We start from the raw sequence: 23578 nt of genomic DNA on the forward strand, positions 1-23578 counted from the left end.
GAACACAGCTAAAGCATATAGGTTTCACTCATGTAATAAAACTTAGCTTTTCTATTTCTGAACAGCATATAATTTTGTCAATAAATATTTATGTGTAACTTACTAAACTAAGGTATTAGACTGAGCACTGTAGTGAAAATAAAAATGAGTAAGGCATGGTTCTTGGTGGTTTTGAAGAGTTTGCACGTGGAAAAACACAGCATTTTCAGTTAAGCCAAATATCTCCTCTTTTAATTCTCATATAAAAAGGAAAAAGTAGAGAGAAAGGGGGCTGCAATTGAACTAACATTATCTATTGTCTTTCATTTATTTTTTTAGGAAGATAGAACTTCAGAATTTATTTTAAAGCACGAATAGAATATGCAAGATTATATACATAAATCCCCAAAGCAAAGAATTAGTTGTGTTTGTAATGTAACAGGTATATAGTGATGCATATATGGGAGGAGAAACACAGAGAAGCACTCCCCCGTACCCTTGTTCCACCAGAGAATGAGCGCTGATAGTGGGTGAGCAATCCACCAGGGTGGCAATGACCAGACAGCTCTTTTAATGTGACAGCTATTTTATTCCTGACATCTTTTTTTTTTATTTCATTTTGGTATTTATCTCTAGTTACTGCTGAAGAGGCAAAGCATCCTTGATTGCTGAATGTTTGGCTCTTATGTAAACAACACCTGAATTGAAACAGTATGTTAATTTGGTGGTTGCTTTGATTTTATACCTATGCATATATATCTTATATAAATATGTATATACACTTGTTCAAACTCTGTTCTTAGGCCTAACACCAATTATTAATTAGAAACTTTATAATAATGTGTGGTGGATATTATTATCCCTAGTGTTAACTTCAGGAAATTAAGAGAGGTTATATTACCTTCTCCAAGGTACTACAGCTTTTTATGGAAGAGCCGGGATTTTAATTCAGACATTGTGTCTCAAAAAGTCCAACCTCTTAACTGCTACACTACATCAAGGAATGAGAAAAATAGAAATAACAATATTAAAACTCCTGAATATGTGGTTTGTGCAACTTCAGGATAATGGTACCATTATTTGTTAACTTAATGAATGGATGACTGAATGGATGAGTGGATGGATGGATGGATGGATGGATGGGTGGATGGATGATTGAATAGATCTAGAGTGGAAGATAAAAGGAGATCACTTGAATTCATATTGGCTCAAAATATTGTTAAATTTCTGGTCTACGTGTGACTTGGGGGAGGCATGAAATAAATACAGCAGATACTATTTCAAGACACCATTAGGAGGTGTGGATGAAGATAAAGCAATATGGCCAATTGTCAAGAAGCATAATGCAATATGTGTATGCATGAGTACATGTAACTTCCCATTCAGTGCAGCCTTGGTTGACCCCCCAACCCATTCCTCGGTGTTTATACTATAAATGAAGCACTAGATCTTCACTGCGTCAAACAAAATCCTTCCCTGTGGACACATTCTTGTCTCCAGCCTCATTTCTCTCTAATGCACCATTCATGGTTAATCATCCAGCTCCAACTTTATTTGGTCTCTCTCACCTGAGTAACAAACACCACAGGTGTCACGTCACCATCTCTAAGAAGCCTTCCTTAAACTGCTAGGACCAGGTCTGATGGTAATTCATTACATTCTTGTAGCACTCTGTACATCTGTCTACTACTCTCCATCAGCTAAGGAGAGAGCAGAGAGGAGGGCTCCATCCTACCTACCAGTTTATCCTCACCACATAGTACAGCAACTGCACATGATCCACACTGAATAAATATTCTAACGAATGAATGAAATCAGAGGCCAAATCTTTATTTTAAAATATCCAGTTCTTAGTTATTTTCTGTGTTTAAGAGTCTGATTGCAAGACTCAAACTATCTAGGTTTATACCGTGTCTTCCACATTTGAAATATATTACTTTGAATAAGCTGTTTAAATTTGTTGACTCCATTCTCTCATCTGTACATGAGGATGATAACACAATTAATCTCATGGAGTTGGTGAGAGGATTAAATGAGTTAAAGGAAGTAAAGCACTCTGGAAGAATGTCATACACACAGATTAAGCTCAAACATGGCTCTTATTTTTGGAAGAAACTTTAAAGAATAAGACGACTGACTTATTTAGTTCATAAGCAACTTTTGTATAATGTCAAAGTTATAAATGTTTTTGTTCATAAGCATAGAACTAACATTCAAAAAATGTTGTTGAATGACTTAAAACTTGTGGTAATGTGTTTGTAGACAGTTTTTCAAGGCAATTACAAATGAGTTTAAAAAACAATTTCCCTGAAAATAATTGGTATAAACACTTCAGGATTTTTTTACATTTACATTTCTTTATAGAGAAAAATAGCACAGAACAATTTGCAGAACTTGCATAAAAGCAACAATTTGCTATTTAAAGGTTTCGTCAAATTAAACTAGTAGAAACGTGATGTCAGTCTGCTTGGCAGTGAGTACTGAAAAAAGGAAAGTTTATTTCAATAGGTATGTAGATTGCAATCACGTCCCTATGAGTCATATCCAAACTCAGACCCCATCTGGTCTGGCCCAGAGATTGACACATGGTAAGGAGATATGTCAGGACACAGAGTCCTGGACATTAATGATTAATTTAACTAAATTAGAAGATTCTGAAGACAACAAGCTGCTTTAGGCATAGGCCTCGACATTCTGATTTGCTGGAGTGGACTGACATTCCTCGACGAGTAAACAAGTGCGAGTCGGGGAGTTGAACCTACAGTAGCTCAGGCAATCATGCATGTTTCCACGACTTGATTAAAACTCTGCAACTATGGCATATCGGTGTCCTGGTGCTGCATTCCACATACTAAAAGTAGATCAATGATGATACGCTTAAAAATGGACAAAAATATATAACACTTTGTTTTTAAGTTATTGTCAACACTTGTTTCTTAACATTATAGCACTTCTCATTTGCTGGCAAGAAGAGAAAAAGGAAAAAAGTACAAACAACGATTTATGAAACATAAAAATGACAATTTTGGGGAGACTGAGAACAACTTTATTCAATGCTGTGGTTTTATGTTGTATTTATATAACAATCAAATATAATTCCTAATTCCTAGTTCTTACTGAGAAAACAAGTATATCAACATTCCCTATCTTTAGATGGTGCTTCATCTGAATTAGTGAGCAATACTGAACTGTCCCTACAGTTGTTTTGAAGGGCAAGGTGACAGCAGGAAACCACTCAGATTTCTTCATACTCTTGCCAGCATTCCATTTTCTTCTACTTTACAACTGCATTATCTATTGCAGTGTAACAAGTTACCACAAACACAGTAGCTTGAAACAACACAAATGCATTCGTATGGATTGAATTGTGCTCCCCCTTACTTCACATGTTGAAGTCCTAACCCCTAGTCCCTCAGAATGTAACCTTATTTGGAAAAAGGGTCATTACAGTTGTAATTCGTTAAGAACAGTTCACACTAGGGTAGGGTGGGCCCTAATCCAATGTGACTGATGTCCTTTAAAATAGGGGAAGTTTGGACACAGATACACACACAACTAGAAAACCATGTGAAAATGAAGGTAGAAACGGGTAATACAGGAGAAGCCAAGGAAAGCCAATGATGCCAGCAATTGCCAGAAGCTCGGGGAGAGGCAGGGAACGGATTCTCCTTCATAGCCCTCAAGGGGAACCGACCCCACAATACCTACAATCCTTCTGTCCTCCAGAATGGTGGGATAATAAATGTCTGTTGTCCAAGCAATGCAGCCTGGAATATTTTGTCATGGCAGCCCTAGCAAACTAAAATGTTAATTATTAAAAATATTACCTCAAATATTTATTTACTATTAAAATATGATATGAAATTAAATGTATATTAAAATACTATACTATATTAATATTTAATAAAATATTCTACTTAATTTTCACTATCTAGTTAACAAAATATTTGTTCAAATGATTTAAAAATGTCTAAGCAGGGGTGCCTGGGTGGATCAGTAGGTTAAGTGGCTGCCTTGGGCTCAGGTTATGATCCCAGGGTCCTGGGATTGAGTACCACCTCTGACTCCCTGCTCAGCAGGGAGACTGCTTCTCCCTCTCCCTCTCCCTTTGCTCCTCCCCCTGCTCATGCTCTCTTTCTCAAATAAATAAAGTCTTTCAAAAAAATGTCTAAGTAACAATTTTATTTTAAATCTAATCATTATTTTTAGACTAGTTGAATTGAGAATACTGCATGTCAATCTTCCTTGTAAGAATTTCAGTTTTTCCTGTGATATAATATAATCAGCTTTTCAGAATTTTCCATGGATATTTGAAAATAAAGTTAATTTTAGTTTATAAGGTACAAAATTGGATACATCTCTTATAAAGTGATCTCATTAATAATATTCAAATATACTTCCATTGAAGGGAGCTAAAAAGATGCTAAGTTATTTCACACATGAGAGTTTCCAACTATGACACACATAGATTGTGAAATGAAAGTAGACTTTATATCCATTATTGTTTTTGTTTCTTAAATTCAACTTTTTAAAATATTGTTTTTGCCACTCATGTCTCTGTCTCTTTGTGTGCCTGACTTACTTTTACCTATTGTTTTATATTTGATCATTCTAAATATCTTGCTTATGTGTATCTCTTGTAATTTTGTAGAGTTGAAACTGTTTTTGGATACATCTAAGAATTTTCTACCTTTAATGATTCTCTTAATACACTGAAACTTCAACTACATCTGAGTCACTAGCTTTAATTTTTGCTTATACCTCATTGGTTAGTTTCTACATTGTTGATTTTATCCCCCTAGTGATTTGCAAGGCATACATCCTGTCTTTACTGCTAAGTAACTTATATTTCATGGGAGCATATTCAAAAAGAAATTTCACTAATTATCAATGTTAATACTTAAACATTAATAATTCTGAATATAATGAGAATTTTTAAATATTATAGTAATACTAAAAGGAACTTGGCTAATGAAAAAATCAATTTTTGGTATTAAAAGACCTTTTCCATGGGGCGCCTGGGTGGCACAGCGGTTAAGCGTCTGCCTTCGGCTCAGGGCGTGATCCCGGCATTATGGGATTGAGCCCCACATCAGGCTCCTCTGCTATGAGCCTGCTTCTTCCTCTCCCACTCCCCCAGCTTGTGTTCCCTCTCTCGCTGGCTGTCTCTATCTCTGTCGAATAAATAAACAAAATCTTTAAAAAAATAAAAATAAAAGACCTTTTCCTAACTTAAACAACTTAATGAAACTGTGCTTTTTTAAAAAAAAATTTAAATTTATTTATTTATTTATTTATTTATTTATTTATTTATTTATTTTAGAGAGAGAAAGAGAAAAAGCATGAGTGGCAGGGGGCTAAGGAAGGTCAGAGGGGGAGAATCTCATGCAGACTCCAGGCCCAGCGTGGAGCTGGACACAGGCTCCATCTCACAACCCTGAAATCATGACCTGAGCAGAAATCACACTTTACTGATTAAGCCACCTAGGCACCCCAAACAGCTTACCTCTGTTATGGGAAGATATTTTCCTACTGGGATGTCATAGATTTTAAATAAAAACAGAATGCTGTATTTGGAAGATAACTCAATATCCTCAGAACTTATGAGATGTCATTTAATAGCTAATGTTTTATGCTATATGTAAAGTCAATATTTCAGTAGAGTTTGATTCATTAACTGTATTGCCATTTAAACACATCATATTTTATGTCATTTCAGGGCTATTTAGTGCCCTTTATCCTGCTTATGACGTTTGTTTCCACCTTGATTTCAACAAGCTATTCATGTAAGATATTATGCACTTGCAGAACCAAGGAGAGTGGGAGATGTCCTATGGAGTTCTATTAAAAATAGCAACAATGTTCAAAGACAAACCTGAGAACACTGTTGCAAATTAATTGGTTCATTAAAGCTTTATAGGAGTTTCTGAAATCTTACTTCTTTAGTAATACTTTGAAGGCGTTTTATAAGTTAAGCATGAAACAGCCATAACATCATGAAATATTATGGTAATAAAATCAGTCTCTTATGGAAGAAATTAAACTTTCATTAGTTTACAAGCATAAGCACTATTTATTTGAACTAAAGTCAAGAGTAAACATAAATATATTTACATTTGTATATAAAATATACTGTATTTAAAATTACTTGATGCTTTAAAGACAGAACTTAATACAAACTATGCAGCTGGAAATTGCAAGACCAGATGGTTCCATAAACCCCAGTAGAAAATATGTATCTGTTGGTTCTTTGTGAAATTGTTTTATTTGAAAGAAGTTTCATTTAATTAAGTGGCACGGTGCCTTCATACATCACCTGCATTAGGTGTTATTTTTCATTTCTAAAATGAGTGGAGAGTAAATCATTTTCTTTTGACATTCAAGGAAATGTTTTATGCTTTATGTAAAATCTATTTTATCAGTAGAGTTTGATTTATTTGATCTATAGCACAAACAAATGTGCCATTTATAAAGCTTGCTGAAATAAGTAGATTGGTAATAAGGACTTGTGAATATTGTTAGTTGCAACAGTGATGTCTATAATATTATGCAAAGACTCTTGATCTATTGATTAAATGATACTAAAAATTAGTTGAAATTGATGGTAAAATGTCAAGAATGTTGCATTTACAATTTGTTAGCATAGGATTCTAAAAAGGAAGGTCATCCAACTAAATAAAAGTTCCCATATTTATCTCAGGCAAAAGGGAGTTGGAGGAAATTATGGAAAGTACAGAGAAAAGAAAACTAGCAATGACATTACAAGGTAAGATAAGGAAGAACAAAAATAAAACCTGGACATGGAACTGAGATGTCTGCATTCTATCCCTAGCCCTGCTAATAAATAGTGAGGGTAAGTTACTTAGACCTTTTCAATTTTTGCTTCCTAACCCTAAAATGAAGTGACTTTTTGTTTTTTGTTTTTGGGTTGTTTTTTTTTTTTTCCAAATCAAGCGATCTCTTAGGTTATCTCTCATTCTGAAGACTTACAACTAAGCTAGCTAAGGGAGAAAAGGAACCCAGAAATGTAACGTGAAATGCTTTATGCTTTATAAATTATAATAAGTGATATAATATATTAAATTTAAAAATCTGAGAAATTTTGCATTACCTTATAAGCTGGTAAAATAAGATTCCTACTTATTAAATTCATTCATTCTGTCATTTGCTATTTTGATTGCTGTGATCTTTTGTTAATTACAACCCTTGTGAGGTTTCCATGTTCCCTTTTCCTTAAAACCAAATCAAATCAAACAATACTTGCTGCTTATAAGATAACTTCCACAGCGAAGGCTCTGTTCTGAACCTCTCTTTGTTCTTCATGCTTTTCTCCATATTTTTGTCAAGAACTTACTGTTTCCTTAGTACATATTTATGGCATTGAATTACTACTTTTCTGCTGGTTGAAACAAGAATAACACCAAATCAAGCAATTTATTCATCTGATAACTATATCCACAAACTGGTCTAATGCTTATATATACTTTGAATCACCTTGTAAGTTGTTTTGACATAATATAGACAGACACATTGTCAACAGAATAGCATTTTCTTATGTACTCAGAAAAACAGAAACTTCATGAAGAGTAGGTAAAATAACCTTTGACTAGAATCTTCCATGACTTGAATTAGAATATTGTTTCTTTAATCCTTACCAGTGTTAATCATTTCAGAGTGCTGTATTTAAAGACTAACTCATAAGTATCCTAATTTCCTGCCGTATCACCTATACCAAAGGCATGCATCTGTTTAATGCAAGCTTGTATCCAGAACCACCTCCCACTTTGCCTCTGCCATTTTTCCTCATTTCTCTGGTACTACTGGTAGTAGCACCTGTGCAAATTACAGGTTCCCTAGTGACTTCCAGTGCACTGCTGGGTGGTACAACAAAGAAATCAAACCAGGAATATTTAGAACTGGTCCTTGAAGGAGGTCATCCTGGTAGATGGCATCCAATTGTCTCTAGATTTTTTTCAAATAAATTAGTTCACACATATTTAGCTGCAGTTTGCTCATATTGACAGAATCAGAGTCAACACACCAGACAGTTTAAACCTATGTGTCAAATACAGAAGCTGGGCAGAGAAATAAACCCACAATGCAAAAAAACATGAAGTAGACAATGACAAATGGAACAAACAAGATGCCTAGGGAAGTTTTCCTAAGTTTTTGGAGGGTTGCTGTGTGATTTTTGTTTTTCTTTATTTATTTCTTATTTTTTTAAAATATTTATTTATTTGTTTATTTATTTATTTATTTGAGAGAGAGAGTGTGTGTGTGTGCAAGCAGGGGGAGGTGCAGAGGGAGAGGAGAGAGAGAATCTCAAGCAGACTCCCAGCAGAGCATGGAGCCCCATGTGGTGCTTGATCCCATGACCTGAACCTGCTTGAGATTCTCTCCCTCTCCCCTCCCCCACCCTTATTCTCACATACTCTCTCTCTCTGAAAAACAAAAACAAAAATACCAAAAACAAAACAAAAAACAAACAAACAAAAAACCATATGGGCTTCATAGGCTTAGAGCCCATGGGATTTATATCTTCCCAGACAAGAGGACAGGAGGGAGCATGAATGACCTAGTAAACAGTTAAAGTGCATTTTGCTTTTTCCTGGTGGTAACTCTTAAGGTTCTATATCAGAATGCTTTTAATCTTCAAAGAAACCAATGTTTTATAACTGAATTTCAGGTCCTACCTTAGCTTCAGATCAAAACTAGTTTTCCCACAGCTTGTTTCAGTACATTTTTAGTCCACACAAGAAAGTGCATAAAATGATTAAACAGGAACCTCTATGACCTTCAGCAACCACATCTGCTGGTTAACACGGTCACACAGGAAAGCTCAGCTACCCATGTTTTTCCCCAAAGAGCTTAGATCTTGATCAGAATGCAGCTCAACAAAAGGCTGGAAGAAGGGTGCCCAGTGGTAGATGCCTCATCACGGGGTCACAGGAACTGCAGGGATTCCCCGTGTGGAAGACAGGTCTTCCCCTGGGCTCTCAGTCCCAGGACCAGGCCTCCCCAGGGCAAGCTGCAGTGCCTGGGACCCTGTAGACTGATGCATACTCAGGGGCCAGGAGATGGCTGTGCTGAGGCCCTGGGAAAGAGTCAGTCCGAGTGCTCCTGAGGGGCCCCAACACCTAGGGAACCACCCAGCCAAGGAAGAGGACTGCGAGCAGCTCAGCTCTGGAAGGACTTGACATCCAGATTTCTGTGGTTTCCCTAATAGCTTCTGCCTTCAGGGCCTGCCAGGGGTCTTTATTCTCAGAAGGTGGAGAATGACCTGGGTAGATGGGCCATCTTCCTGCCCTCACCTGGGAGGGGCTGATAGCACTTTCTGTGAGGTTTTTTGCCATGAGGTTTTTTTAATGTCAACAACCTGACCTGAATCCCCGGCATCCAAGAGAGGAAAAGTAACTGTCCATTCCAGGATCCTGACAACCAAGGAAAGAGTAGGAGATGCCATAGTCAGAGCATGCCCCATGGGATGGAAGAGGCAGAGAACTATAATAAAGGAATTTAAGGAGTGGCAAATGCTGCAGAGAAAAACTTCCTAAAGCTTAATTAGATGATGTTGGAACTAAGAAATTAAATAGAGGAATTTAAAAGGAGGATGGTTCTTACTGAGACTGAAATTAGTGAATTTGATATTAGTGGTCATGTGCAAAAAATATATCAGAATATTTAGCAAAAATATAAGAGGTTGAAATAAGAAGGACCAGAAAAGAGATTTGGAGGGTAAACTGTGCAGGGTTAACACCCAAGGATATTTCAAAAGGAAAATATATATATATATATATTATACAATATTTAAGGAACATATAATTATCAAGGACTATGAGATTCACATCCCTCTTTGTTGAAGAAAAGTATAAACCTGTGAATTGAAATTGGTCACCAGGTTTGAGACTGAATTGATAAGAAAAGTTACACCTAGCATATTCTGACCTAATAATATATAAAATGGAATGACTTGGGAATATTTATACAGTGGTATGAAGCAGACATAAATGGATGACATAATGTGACAAATGACATGCAAAATGAAAACAAAGTCCAATTCCTTAACACCATAAGATACTCCACCACTTCCCTGCCTACACAAAGGTACAGTAACACAGCCCTCTAAGTGACATACAGTCCCATGTCCAACTCTTATGTCTTAAGACATAAGTCATATGTGGGCATTACTTACCAAGAATAACAAAGCACAGTTACCCAAAACTCAATTGCATTTACAATATTACTGTTTTAGAAAGATTAGGAGTTAATTTCAATGTATTTATGCATTTAGGAGAGGATTTTTGTTCTAGTTAAATTTAAATTTGGAACTTTTGATAATCAGTATTAACCAGTAGGCTACTACTTATGGAAAACAGAACTGAAGAAATAGTCTTAAAAAAATTTCTCCTTTAAAAGTAATATATACAGTTCAGTTGAGAGTCAGTTTGATAATACCTTTCCTTCTAATAAAGATAAGCCACTAAGATTCCTTGGAGTGGCTGTTTCCAAACTGAGCTCTATGTTTTTCTCTAGGACAATGAAAGTTAAATCATTTTAGAGTGAGATTATCAGGGGATAGTGAAGAATTCCTCAACAGGAATGGGAATATGAGTAAGACAAATATAGTGATTAGTAAAGATAGTGATTTCTAGGTCCTTTAATACATCCATTAATACATCCATTCAATACATCTCTTAATGCTTTAGGAAAGTAACAACTTCAGGTCTGAATGGCGGACACAATGTGGCTGACGCACATTTCTGGCCCCAGTTAATTCAGACCACCGCAATATAACCTAAGGAAAATTACAAACCGCCAATCAACAAAGTAATTCCTCAGGATTTGAATGTTTCTATCTGTTCCTAAATACCTGCATTCTGCTGTTAATTGGGAGGCATAAGAAGTGTCTCAGTTTAAAGATGTCTTTTAGTTAGGTTTTCTGGAAAAAAAATACTTGTTGGTCAAAAAGTACAAGGAAATATAAAATCTGCATCTACTTTCAATGCTTCTCATTATTAACATGTTCAGATTCCTTATATTATGATTTATTTGTATCCTGAGGTGTGTTTATACCCTTAGGTGATTTTGCTCCTGAAATTACTTCTGAGCATTGTATTAAGGAAGATATATGCTGGCATGTGGCCAAGTATGGTTTTGAGAATGATGGTGCTGTAAAAGGAGACACATCATTTTTCTATTCAACATCTTGGTAAATGTTTATTATTGGTTAATTAATTTCCAGGGATTTTTTTTGAGACACTATCAAAGAAAGAGCATTTTTACTATTGCTCAAGACCACAAATTAGGATCTTAATAATAAGAATGCTTTGCATATTAAAGATTCCCTCCTCCCTTTGCCTGTTAAATCTTTGTAATGCATTTTCCATAACATATATCACCAATAACAAATGCATTACAATTTAAGTAATGAGAGGATCTCTCCTCTGGGTCCTGAGATGTCTAAATCTGATAGTATATTGGAGCCAGAGGATTGAAGGAGAAGGAGGGTGGAAGAGGCAGGGTGACTTCATTTGGTGTCTGTTCACTGTCTGTGCCACGCACCTGTCCTGTGGGTGCTCAAAGGAGACTGTGCACACAGAGAAGAGAGTTGAGGCTTTCACGTTGGCCACATATAGGTTTAAATCCCAGCTGGAGGACCTCAGAATGTGTATTTAGCATCCAGGAACCTCATTTTCCTCATATGTGAAGTGAGGACAATGATACCCTCCTTGAAAGACTCACAAAGACTATGAGGTAGGTAGGCGTTATGTATGAATCACCTATCACAGGGCTGGTGGTATAAGCATCTAGAAAAGTCATATGTGGGCATAATGGGACCACAGCTTTTGCTTCCTGGACTTGAGTCATTGCTTCCATCCAGAGCACAGTTATTTCCATTGTGGCCCACACCCTGCCATGCTATCTATTTTTTTCCTCTGCTCAGTGGGCTCAATGCAGTCTGAGGACTGCAGAAAAAGAGGAGTGTTACTACTTGCCATTCATCTTGTTTTGCACATTGCTTCCCTGTGTCCAGTGTTTTGGAGACCTGGAAATATTTCATTACGCCTGGCCATAATCACCAAGAATTTGAGGTGAGAAAATGCACACCGCTTCCTCACAGTACTAAATGTCTTTCTTCTTTATCCCATAAAACCTACCACAGAAACTGCAACTCAGGTGTTGCTGTGTTTTTGATTCAACATTTTCTCCTATTCCTAGTACTTGCTTTTCCCACTCAGGAATGTTTGAGGTTGATAACATCTCCTCTCCCGTGAAAGCCAAGTACTACTTCCATGATGTCAGCTGCCTTTTTCATCTTAGAGAACATCAGAGCTTCCCCAGGTCCATAGCCTCTATACGTGGCAGGCACAAGGACACTGTGGCCCTTGTGTTGGTAGAGGCAGAAGAGACACAAGTGTGGTATCATGCGAGAGATACGTGCTCACGTGCGGAACCACAGAATGCTCTGCTCAGAACCATCAAGCTCTTACTTCATTTCTAGGTGTCAGCAGACATACATTCTTTCCCTAGCCCTAGGTTACCACTTACTCCAAGTTATCTGATGCTCTTGAGCCATATTCCTCTCATTTATTAAAAGATAATAGAGCCACATTTCTTGGTGACAAAATAGATTCATACAAAGCATCTATTAGGTAGAGTTTGGCTCATAAAAGATGATATGGTAGATGTGGCAAATTATATTGTATCACTAGAGAAAGTTCTCTAACTCTACCAGGACATTCCCAAATTTCCAATGAACATGGGTACAATATTCTATGGAGATTAAATAGTCTAAATTAGCTGAGCTACTATGATTTTTTTTCCTCTTTGTGGTCAGCTGACCCCCCAGGAAGTAGATACATCCAGTACCAAATGACTGGAGTTTGATGTTTGGTGTACTCATCTGAAGGGAGGGAGAACTAGAAACCAGATAGATCACCAAGTCCCACCCCATTCCGCTGTGCCCTCACAGCTCTCCCAGGTCCCTCCCCTCTCTGACAAGCCCCACTCTGAGGAAGCTAGATCCAAATGGAGGAGCCTAGGAGGTGGAACCCTTGGCCTTCGCGTTGTCCCCTCCAACATCTGTCTACTTCCTCAGGGGAAGAAGACCTGCTCTTGTATGTTTTCCTCCATGCACTTTTGTTTAAGGAGCCTAGTGTTTGAGGCTAGAAATCTCTCAAGCACACATGCATGTAAATCCAGATAGGGCTAAGAGTGTGCTCACTGACCTTCGCAGCAGTCTTGCCACACTCGCAGATCGACCCGTGGTATCTCACTGCAGCTCAGGTAGTCCTGTGGGTATTGTGCCTTCACGAAGACATCAGCCTGGACTTGCTGGATGTTGTCACCATTGTCACATAGCACACGGGCCAGTGACGCCTGCTTCAGCTGAGTGAGCTGTGCGGGAGTGAACACCCCGGGATTCTCATACCAGAACCTGATGGTCAGCAAGGAGAAGCACAGAGTGAGGGTCTTGGACAGAGCACTGCAGTGAGCTGCATGCAGAGCAGTGATAACAGCAAAGAAGAGCTCAGCAAAAGAGAAGCATATGGAAAGAATAATGTTTGTTCTCCAACTAATCATGCTTTGAATTGCCTCCAGTATTTATTAAGTTCTTAAATCCTGTGCTTTTGAACTATCACTTTCTATTCAAGTTTTACAAAATTTTTCAAAGAAAAGCTTTGTAAAGTTTTAAGAGATTGTTAAAAAGCACATTTTCTAATCTAAAATTCCATAAACTGGCCATAGAAATTACCTGAACAATTTAATATTGACATGTTTGCCTAAAAGGAAAATGTTGCTATGCAATTATTAATATACACTAGTTTATTACATCTATCGGCGAATTAGAATGAACACATTCGGTTTCAAATGAAACAATACGGTTTCAAAACACTATTAAAGTGAGCCCTTGGTCATTCCTTCAGAAGTATTCAGGACCATATACCAAGCACTTTTCTCATGCTAGGCATACAACATAAGATAGGAAGCAAAAGACTGTTGCCACTCCCATGGTATATGGGCTGAGTTAGGTCCCCTCAAAATTTATACTCTGAAATCATAGCCTCCAGTACTTCAGAACGTGACTTTATTTGGAGATAGGTCCATGAAAGAAGTAGTTAAGTAAAAATAAGTCACTCGAGTGTCATGGGGAAATTAAGGTTATAATCTAATATGACTAGTGTCTTTATAAGGAACGGAAATATGGATACAGACAGGTACAGAAGGAAGACCATGTGAAGAGAAAGGCAGAAGCTGGCCATCTACAAGTCAAGAAGAGAGTCCTCAGAAGGGACCAACACTCCCAACCTTGATCTAGACTCCAGAACTATGAGACAATACATTTGTTATTTAAGCCACCCAGTCTCTTGGACTTTGTTATGGTAGCCCTAGTAAGCTAATACAAATAGGGAAACAGCTTACTCCAAAAAACCAAAGCTTTCCTAAATTTATTTCGTTTTTGACTACAAATATCCTTAGATTATTATCAATTGAACTTATTAGCCCAACTATGCATTGCAATAAATCCAGAGTGCTAAAGCTAATTTATAAAAATTACAATGAAATATTATACTATGAATGTTTGCCAATGTGCAATAAAAGGAATTAAATCTGCTTCTACTTTCTTTATAATTCATAAGTAGAAGAGATTGGGAAGAAAAATTTTAAGTAAAGAATAATTTTTAGTATAACTTTAATTAAAAACTTAGTTCTATGCAATGTTTCAACTCATACACACACACACACACACACACACACACACACACACACATATATATGGTCTCTGCAATAGTACAAAGATTGAATTGTCAAGCAGGTTCACAAGAATCCTAGCTCTTACTCAAGACGGTACTAATGATTCAGAAGATACAGCGAGTGCTCTGGAACACATTTGGTTCAAGTAAGAGAGGAGAGATAATAGTGTGTCCCATGCCAACCCCAGTGGGGGCTGCTTAGTTTTTCAGTTTTCTTTGTTTTTATATTTGGTTAGCCTTGCAAAAAAGACATTACATGAACTTACATCTCCTATCAGCTGTCTGTCATAATTTCATAAATTCAAGTTGATTTACAATAAACACTTTAGACAAACCAAGAGATTTTTAGGAAGAATTACCAGTTATCTTTCCACTAGTAAATGCCCTTAGCACAGAGTTTGCAAGGAGGTCTGGTATTGGGTTAACAGGTCTTCTATGAAGATGAGGGGATGGAGCTGCAGGCCTGCTGTCAGCTCCACTGCCAACATCATTTACAGTTGCCACAATATACGAGCCCTAGGTACTACTAGTTTTTTTTGTTTGTTTGTTTTGGTTTGGTTTTTTTGTTTTTTTTTTTTTAAGATTTTATTTATTTATTCGACAGAGATAGAGACAGCCAGCGAGAGAGGGAACACAAGCAGGGGGAGTGGGAGAGGAAGAAGCAGGCTCATAGCAGAGGAGCCTGATGTGGGGCTCGATCCCAGAACGCCGGGATCACGCCCTGAGCTGAAGGCAGATGCTTAACCGCTGTGCCACCCAGGCGCCCCCTAGGTACTACTGTTAATCAGACTTTGCAGATGAGGCAACAGGTGTCAGGTGTTATGCTTCTTCAAGTTAAATGGTTGTGAGTAGGGGTGCCCAGATCTAAACACATGGTAGTGAGTCTAGTGCATCCTTTAACCACTGACATCTATGCCTTTCCTAGACAGTCTATTTCTTTTTTTTCTTAAAAGATTTATAAAAATTTACAAAAAAGAATGCTATCTGGTATTATCAGTAGTCAGAAAAATTCTGTGACCAGATACTATTTGTTATTTCTCATAGTCAAAATATTTTAAATCATAGAAAGCATGGAATCATACTTATAATGTTATTGTACACCTATATTTTGGGGCAAAAAACAATTTTGTTATCTTTGATAAGTATAACAATTCCTCACCTATCTCCATCTCTTAGCCGCTGAAACTGAGTAACAAACAGGCACATAAGTGTTGGTCCCACTCTTGTACCAGGGATCAGGTCTTCAGCCATGAGGGCAGGCCAGAAGTCAATGTTGCCTGGTGTGCCATATAACCTGAAACAAAGATGTACACACATCACACGCTGAGTGTGAAAGTGACAATGACAGTATTATTTATACAAATGACTACAGAGCATTTTTTAAAATTTATACACAGTAAAAAGAAAGAGATTATTATTATCCCCATTTCATGGGTAACAACTTTGAGATGATGGAAAAATTTAGGGATCACCCAGCTGGCCAGGGAACAGAGCAGTGACCCAACCAAGAGCATCTAACATCAGTCACGTAGCATCCACTGTGTTCTTCTTTATAATTACTCTATCAGTATATGGAATATAACTGTGTGTGTGTGTAGGTCTACATCCAACTAATTCTCTCAGAAACAGGTAACAAATAAACTAATTAACTATTAAGAAATGTCCATGTCAGTGTATATGGTAAGTAGGTTAAACAGAGTGAAAAAATAATTTCGTGGAAAGAATATGTGTTAGATAAATTTTCTCTTGCTAAAAAGACAATGATATTTGATTTGATCTGAAGTGATTTTTTTTAAATAAAAAAAAAGTCATAATGCAAATGACAATGAAGCAAACAGCTTTGGACACACCACCCATTTAAAGAAAGAAAATAAGACCAGGACCCATGAAACTCCTTGTGAGAGCGGCTGAGACTGTTTTCTCCCTGTCCCTAAGAACAAACATGGGAACAACTCGACCTTTCCCATACGTTACTTTAACACTTATTTCATGTGTATGATTCTGTAGACTCCATATAGTTCAGCTTCATATGTTTTAACCTTAACACAGATGGAAACATAATGTTTATACTTCCTTTGTTTCACTGAACAGTTTATTTGGAGATTCATTCCTGTTGCATACATCTGCTTCCTTTTCTCTGCTCTATGGTAGCCCATTGGATATTTTCCCAATTTAGTTGTCTGTTCTACTGGTGATGAATATTTGTGGTGTTCTCATCTTTTTACTATAAACATTCTCATATATGTTTCTTCATATGGACAAAGGTCTCTCTAGGCCAAGCATCAGCAAATTTTTACAACAAAGAATAAGATTGTAAATATTCTCAGCATTGTGGGCTACATTTTGCAATTACTCAACTCTTCCCTTTTTCACAAAAGCAGCCAAAGATGACACATAAAAAAATGGACACAGTTTTGTTCCAATAAACCTTTACTTACAAAATCAGGCAGTGGGTTAGATTTGGTCAATGGGCTGTGGTTTGCAGATCTCTGCTCTGGAACATGCTGAAGCTAAAGCTTCAAATGCTGAGTGTGGAGCATGACACTTTTTAATACATATGCCAAACTGCTGTCCAAAATATACGTACAGTTCATACTCTCATAATGAGCATATAAAAGTTCTCTGCGATGCATATCTTCAATTTTAATAGATAGTGCCCTTGGTATATTGAATTTATTCTTCAAATTTCTTTTTGTTTAGTCAATTCTCATTGCTGCTTCCCTTCTTCTTCTCCTTCCCCCACGTCTTCCTTCCTTCCCCTACCCCTTGTCCCCTCTCCATCCTCCCGCTCCTGCTCCTTCTCCTCCTCCTCTTGTATTTCTTTTCTTAATTTCCAAAGATAGCTGGGTTTTTTATATCTCCAAGTGCTTGTTTGAGTGTTTGAGTGCTTGTTTAATTCAGATTCAAGTGTTGTATTATAGATTCCTTCTGTTTCAACTTCCCCCCCCAGAGAATTTTTCTCTGAAATGTTTTGATTTGCATTTTTGTTTTCTTGCTACATAGTTTTATTTGAAATAAGCTTTCTCTCTTTGTCTCTTTTTATCCCTAGGCATTTCATGAAAAGGATTTCTAGTGCAGTAGCATACTCTTCTGTCACTGCAGTGAAGTACTGCATCTTTGACTGAAGTGTTGGTGGCAATGGGAGACAGTAGGCATTGGTGGGTTTTATTTCTCCTTCATTCCTACAGCACTCTTAATTCTACTTCATTCTGCTTTAGCTTCCTATGGGATCTGAAGGGATGCTATCCCTTCTCTACTTATCTTCTGTCATCAAAACACGACTACCTCTGGTTACTTTCAGCCCTGTGACTGGTGTAGTAGACTCCCAGGTTCCAGAGCTACATTTGGTGATTTAACACTTAATGTTGAACTGTGTCCTTCCAGAGAGATTTCTTTTTCTCGTAGTTCATCTATATGCCCTGATCCCCTTTCTTTTGACCACAAAGATTTTTAAATTCTCCATTCTTCTCTCCATGTCCACAGACTTACCATGGAAGTGGAGCTTCAATGGCAGCTCTCTTGAAACTTGGTGATTATTTTCAAACTTAAAGTAATTAGAAATACATGCCATTCTTGTCTCCTACTAATTCTGAATGTACGAGTCATGTGTTATTTGGTATGTCCTCTTCATCAGTCTCGTAGTTTTGTAGGAAGCCATGTCAAGAGATTTAAAATCAAATGACCATTATTTTTCTAAGACTAACTTGAAAATATGCCTACTTTGTAAAATTTGTGCTAATCTGATGGGTGTGAAATCGTGTTTTACTATGATTTTTCATTATCCTGATTAATTATTTAGTTGAGCATCTGCTATATATTGATTGAGCATTTTTTTTTATTAAATGCCTATGTATACCATGTCTTTCCCCATTTTTCTATTGGGTTGACAGAGAGTCTTAGGAGTTCTATGTATATTCTGGATGCTAATGCATTGTTATCTATGCTCAAATGTATTCCTCAAATTTGGGACTTTTTTTTAAAGATTGATTTATTTATTTGAGGGGGAAGGGGCAGACGGAGAGAGAGAATCCCAAGCAGACTCCCCACAGAGTGCAGATTCCAATGCAGGACTCAATCCCAGGACCCTCAGATCATGACCTTAGTCAAAATCAAGTCAGATACTTAACCGACTGAGCCACAGAGGTGACCCAATGGGACTTTTTGTATTAATTATTCTCATTATGTTAGACTTTTATGAAAATATTGTCTTCATTTTAAGGTCAATTTTATCAATTTTTATAGGTTTTTTTTAATTTAATGCAAAAAAAACCCTTTTCTTCCCCAATGCCATGAAGATATTCTCCTTTACATTTTTTAAAGTTGTAAACTTTTGCCTCTCAGATTTAAGTCCCTCATCTATTTGGAATTGATTTTCATATGTGATGTGAGATAGGAATCCATACTCATTTTTATCCATGGATAGCCGACTTTTACTGCATCACTTATTGAGAATGTTCTCATTCCTCACTAATTTGTCATGCACTACTTTCAAATATCATGGTTCCACACAGGAGCACATTTTTTTGTGTGGATTTCTATTCTAGTCTATCAGTCTGTCTATTCTTGAATCAATATCACATTATATCAATTACTAAAAGCTTTATAATAAGTATTGTTAACTGGAAAATCAAATCGCTCAATTAAAGATTCTTATTGGCCATTTTCTCTACCAACTTAATTTTAAAATCAGCCTGTTGATGCCACAACAAAGAACTATTAAGATCTTAATTAGAATTCCAATAAATATATCATTTTAGGGGAATACTGACACATTTGAATTATTGAATCTTACTCCTCCTGAACAAAATCCAGGCCTCCATTTAAAGAGAACTAAAGTTCTCTTTAGTAACTACCCAGAGAGTTCTCTAATTTTCTTCCTAAAATATTGCACAGATTTTGTTAATCTTTTCTTTTCATTTGGTATTGAAATGTAATTTTTCTTATATTCCTCTTAGTTTACTATGTACAGAATTTGCAAAAAATTATTATGACAGTTTTATTTGATCCTTTCCAATAGTTCTTTCTTTCTTATTTTATTGCCTTACTGTGGTTTTCAATACAACTTCGATATTAATCATGGTAGTTGCCATCCTTGTCTTATTCATGTGTTTAAATGAAATGCTTTTAACATTTAATCAATTGCAGTAGATTTTTTGAGCTGCTCTTTATTAAGTTAGGATGTTCCGTTTTCCTAGAATACGAAGAGCTTGTCTTAAAATCAAGAGGGATGTTGCATTTTACCTGGAATGTTTTTTTCTACAAACACTGAAATTATCATTTCTTTTTCTTCTTAATATTCATGACATAAATTCTATCAATTCTTTAAAAATGTTGGACCAATTACATTAGCAGAATAAACCTATTTCATCATGTTTAATATATACATTGTTCCACTGGGATTTTTAATGTTTTGTTAGAAGTTTTTATCTAGGGGCCCCTGGGTGGCTCAATCAGTTAAGCGTCTGACTTCAGCTCAGGTCATGATCTCAAGGTCCTGGGATTGAGCCCTGCATCAGGCTCCCCACTCAGCGGGGAGTCTTCAGCTCCTCCCCCCTGCTAGTGCTCTCTCTCTCTCTCTCTTAAATAAAATAAAATAAATAAATAAATAATTTTTATCTAAATTTATATGAGATGCTGTCTTATAAAAGTTCCTTTTTTTATACTGTCATTGTTTTTGTTTTTGTGTTTTTTAAATGTCAAAATAGTATTGGCGCCTAAAAGTAACTTACTTAGTGTTCTGTGTTCCCTGATTGTGTATTCTTGAAAAACAACATGGGCCTTAGGACTTTAGGACTAAATTGAATACTAGGTTTGATTTCAAGAACATGTGTCCAAATTTATTTTGAAAGCTTCCTTCCCATTTAAAGTCATAACATCTAGCATACTTTGCTACGGCATTTGGTTTCTCTTTATTGCTGTGTCCCCTGCCCTATATTTTCAATGAAATAAGTTAAAAACATTGTTACTTAAAAGTAATTTTTAATTATTGTTCTTGGTTGAATTATGTCCTCAAAGAAAGACCCAGTCCCAAATGTGGTCTTATAATTTGTAAGTAGGGTCTTTGCGGATGCAATCAAGTTAGGATGAGGTCAGCAGGGTGGGCTTTAATCCAATATGAATATGACTGCTGTCCTTATAAGAAGAGGGAAATATGGACACAGACACACAGTGAGAACATCATGTGATGAAAGAGGCAAAGATTGTGGGCTACAGCCAAAGCCAAGGAATGCCAAGAATTGTTGGCAAACCACCAGAAACGAAGAGGCAAACAATTTGCCTTTGTAGGTTTTAGAGGGCCCATGGTCCGGCTGACACTGTAAATTCAAACTTCTAAGCTCCAGAACTGTGAGATAATAAATTGCAGTTGTCTTCAGCCACCCAGTTTGTGGTATTTTGTTATGGCAGTACTAGGAATCTAAGACAATTATTAACTCCCATAATTCCATACAAAAGTCAACTCCTAATTTCTAAAACAGTTTCCCGTCAAAATATTCATTGTCCTGTTCTGTTTATTTTTTTAATATGATGTTATTTTGATAGTCTTTGAATTTACCATTAAAATAATTTCTTAGACTCAGTAATAAAGATGTTGTATTCTGAATGGTTAAAATGACTTTATACAGCATATGATAAATAATGCCTAATGCAAATCAGAAAGTTAAACAAGGCGAAATTACCGTCTGTGAATTGTTAAGAGTTCATACAAGAAATGGTAGTTTGAGGTTTTAGAAATTAGAACATTGAACTTTCCCAGATAAGGTAATATTGGCTTTGTTAATTTCAGTCCTTTGATATTAATTTGTTTTTCATCTATTAACAAATTCAGCTGAACATTAACCATTCCTATCCCTATTGTAACTTATTGCTTTTACTGTGGCTCCCAACATAGCTCCAAGAAATATTAAGAGCCTTTTAAAGGTACTTAGTTCAGGTACCATAGTGAGTAACTTATTAATCATATATGGCTTATTTGAAACAATAATGAGTTCCAACCTCATTAGAGGGAAATCTGCAATCAATGACTTCTCAAAACATTTTTTACTGATTCATCTACATTACTCAGGAGTACGTTGGCTCTATTTTTTTTTTTAATTTTTAAAGTTATAGACATTGTACCTCTTCTTTTGGTTATAATTAGTCCCTAATAGGAATATAAAACAGCTTCTATGTTTAACTCCTTGGGTATGTCAATTCACTTCTTAGATTTCCTCCCCAAAGCTAATATTCAACATTTATTCCATACTTGAAAATAGCAATCCAACATAAAAGTGGTATGGTTATTGATTAAGAAAATAAAGGCAAGAAAAATGTAGCTTAAATTAAATCTCCTAATAGCTTGCAGCCCACTGATAGATAACTGAACCATGCAGAATTTGACATTCCTCAAGGAACTCATGGGTGCCTTAGTGCCTTAATGCTTCTGTTTTATTAAAGACTAAAAGTAACCTTATCTTAACAGCAGCTAGTCCCTCAAGGTCCTGAAAGCCTTGCTGCCAAATTCCTTAAAGGCTTAGGCTATCCCTAACCCCCACTAACTAAAATGTATATAATAAGTCACTCCTCCCCATCTCAGTACATCTCTTTCTGACCGCAGGTCTTGTCCCTGTGCTATAATAAAAAAAACACCTTTTTGCACCATAAAATGTCTCAAGAATTCTTTCTTGACTATTGGGTTCAACAATCCTGCATCAGTTATGACTGTAAAGAGTTACATAATCCCAGGGCACCTAAGTGGCTCAGTAGGTTAAGCGTCTGCCTTTGGCTCAGATCATGATCCCAGGGTCTTGGGATCAAGCCCCGTGTCAGGGTCCTGCTCAGCAGGGAGTCTGTTTCTCCCTCTCCCTCTGCCCCTCTGCCCACTTGTGTGCTTATCTCTCTCTCTCAAATAAATAAATGAAATCTTAAAAAAAAAGAGTTATAGAATCTGAGATGACATCTGATCAGCACTGCTTCTGAAAGTGACAACAGTGTATACCAGCCTCCTTTCTGCTGAGTGCAGGAGCAAACTAGAACGCTCCAGGTACTTCTAACCATAACATTGACTTAAGCACTGCATTAGTGTGCACTGCCCAGAGAAAGTGTGAAAACTGTCTTCATAAATAGTCTCCTAGCTTTGATAATGTAACATTTAACTGTGTTTAATTAAATTTAGCTTCTAACCTTTTTTATTACTGCAGAACAAACCACACATGGACCAATGTTTAAAATGCTATTTTTGTTAATATTGTGATGTACAGAGACTTGAAAGAAAAGATCTTCAAACCTTGGAAAGATCTATTGCATGCCACAAAGACGACAATGTAATCCAAATCTAATTTCATAACAATACTTTGACTTAAAGTCTGTTCTAGAAAGATTAATAATAATAATAATAATAATAATAATAATAATAATAATAATAACTTTCAACTGGATCATTCTGAGAGACACCAGGGTAGAAGGTCTTATATGGAATTTTTTCCAGGGCTCTACATGCTTCCTGATTCAGAGAATGAAAAACAAATAATGTAGCAAGGTATGATTTTAATGAAACAAATCAAAGCCTTTACCACAAACACTGAGGAATGGTGCTTTGTGAGAAAGTGTCCTTGTGGAAAAGCTTTCTGAGACTCTTCTGAATTTTTAGAATAAATGTGATCATTTAGTAGCTTTTAGAGAGAAAATATGAAACATGCCCTTCAAAAAAAAAAACACCAAAATGCCCTTGTGTGCTCTCACACAAAATAAAATTTCTTCTGCCTCAGAATGATTGCTTCAATTTGAGAGAAATAAATGACATAACTATCAAAGAAATTAAAACAATGAGAACATACTACCTCACCAGAGTGATTAGGCAAACCAGA

The 23578-nt window shown here is 36.4% G+C and overlaps 1 protein-coding gene across 1 annotated transcript in view; it reads right to left on the bottom strand.

Annotated features, from left to right (window-relative positions):
- PXDNL (peroxidasin like) overlaps positions 1-23578 on the bottom strand; it is a 450345-nt gene that overhangs the window by 25451 nt on the left and 401316 nt on the right. Inside the window, exons 18-19 of the mRNA XM_040625808.1 lie at positions 15895-16029; positions 13209-13417 (exon numbers count right to left, since the gene is read on the bottom strand). Coding sequence (XP_040481742.1) covers positions 13209-13417; positions 15895-16029 — 344 coding nt within the window. The remainder of the gene's footprint in view (positions 1-13208; positions 13418-15894; positions 16030-23578) is intronic.

The sequence above is a fragment of the Ursus maritimus genome, unplaced genomic scaffold, assembly GCF_017311325.1.
Source record: "Ursus maritimus isolate PB19 unplaced genomic scaffold, ASM1731132v1 scaffold_9, whole genome shotgun sequence".
Classification (NCBI taxonomy): domain Eukaryota; kingdom Metazoa; phylum Chordata; class Mammalia; order Carnivora; family Ursidae; genus Ursus; species Ursus maritimus.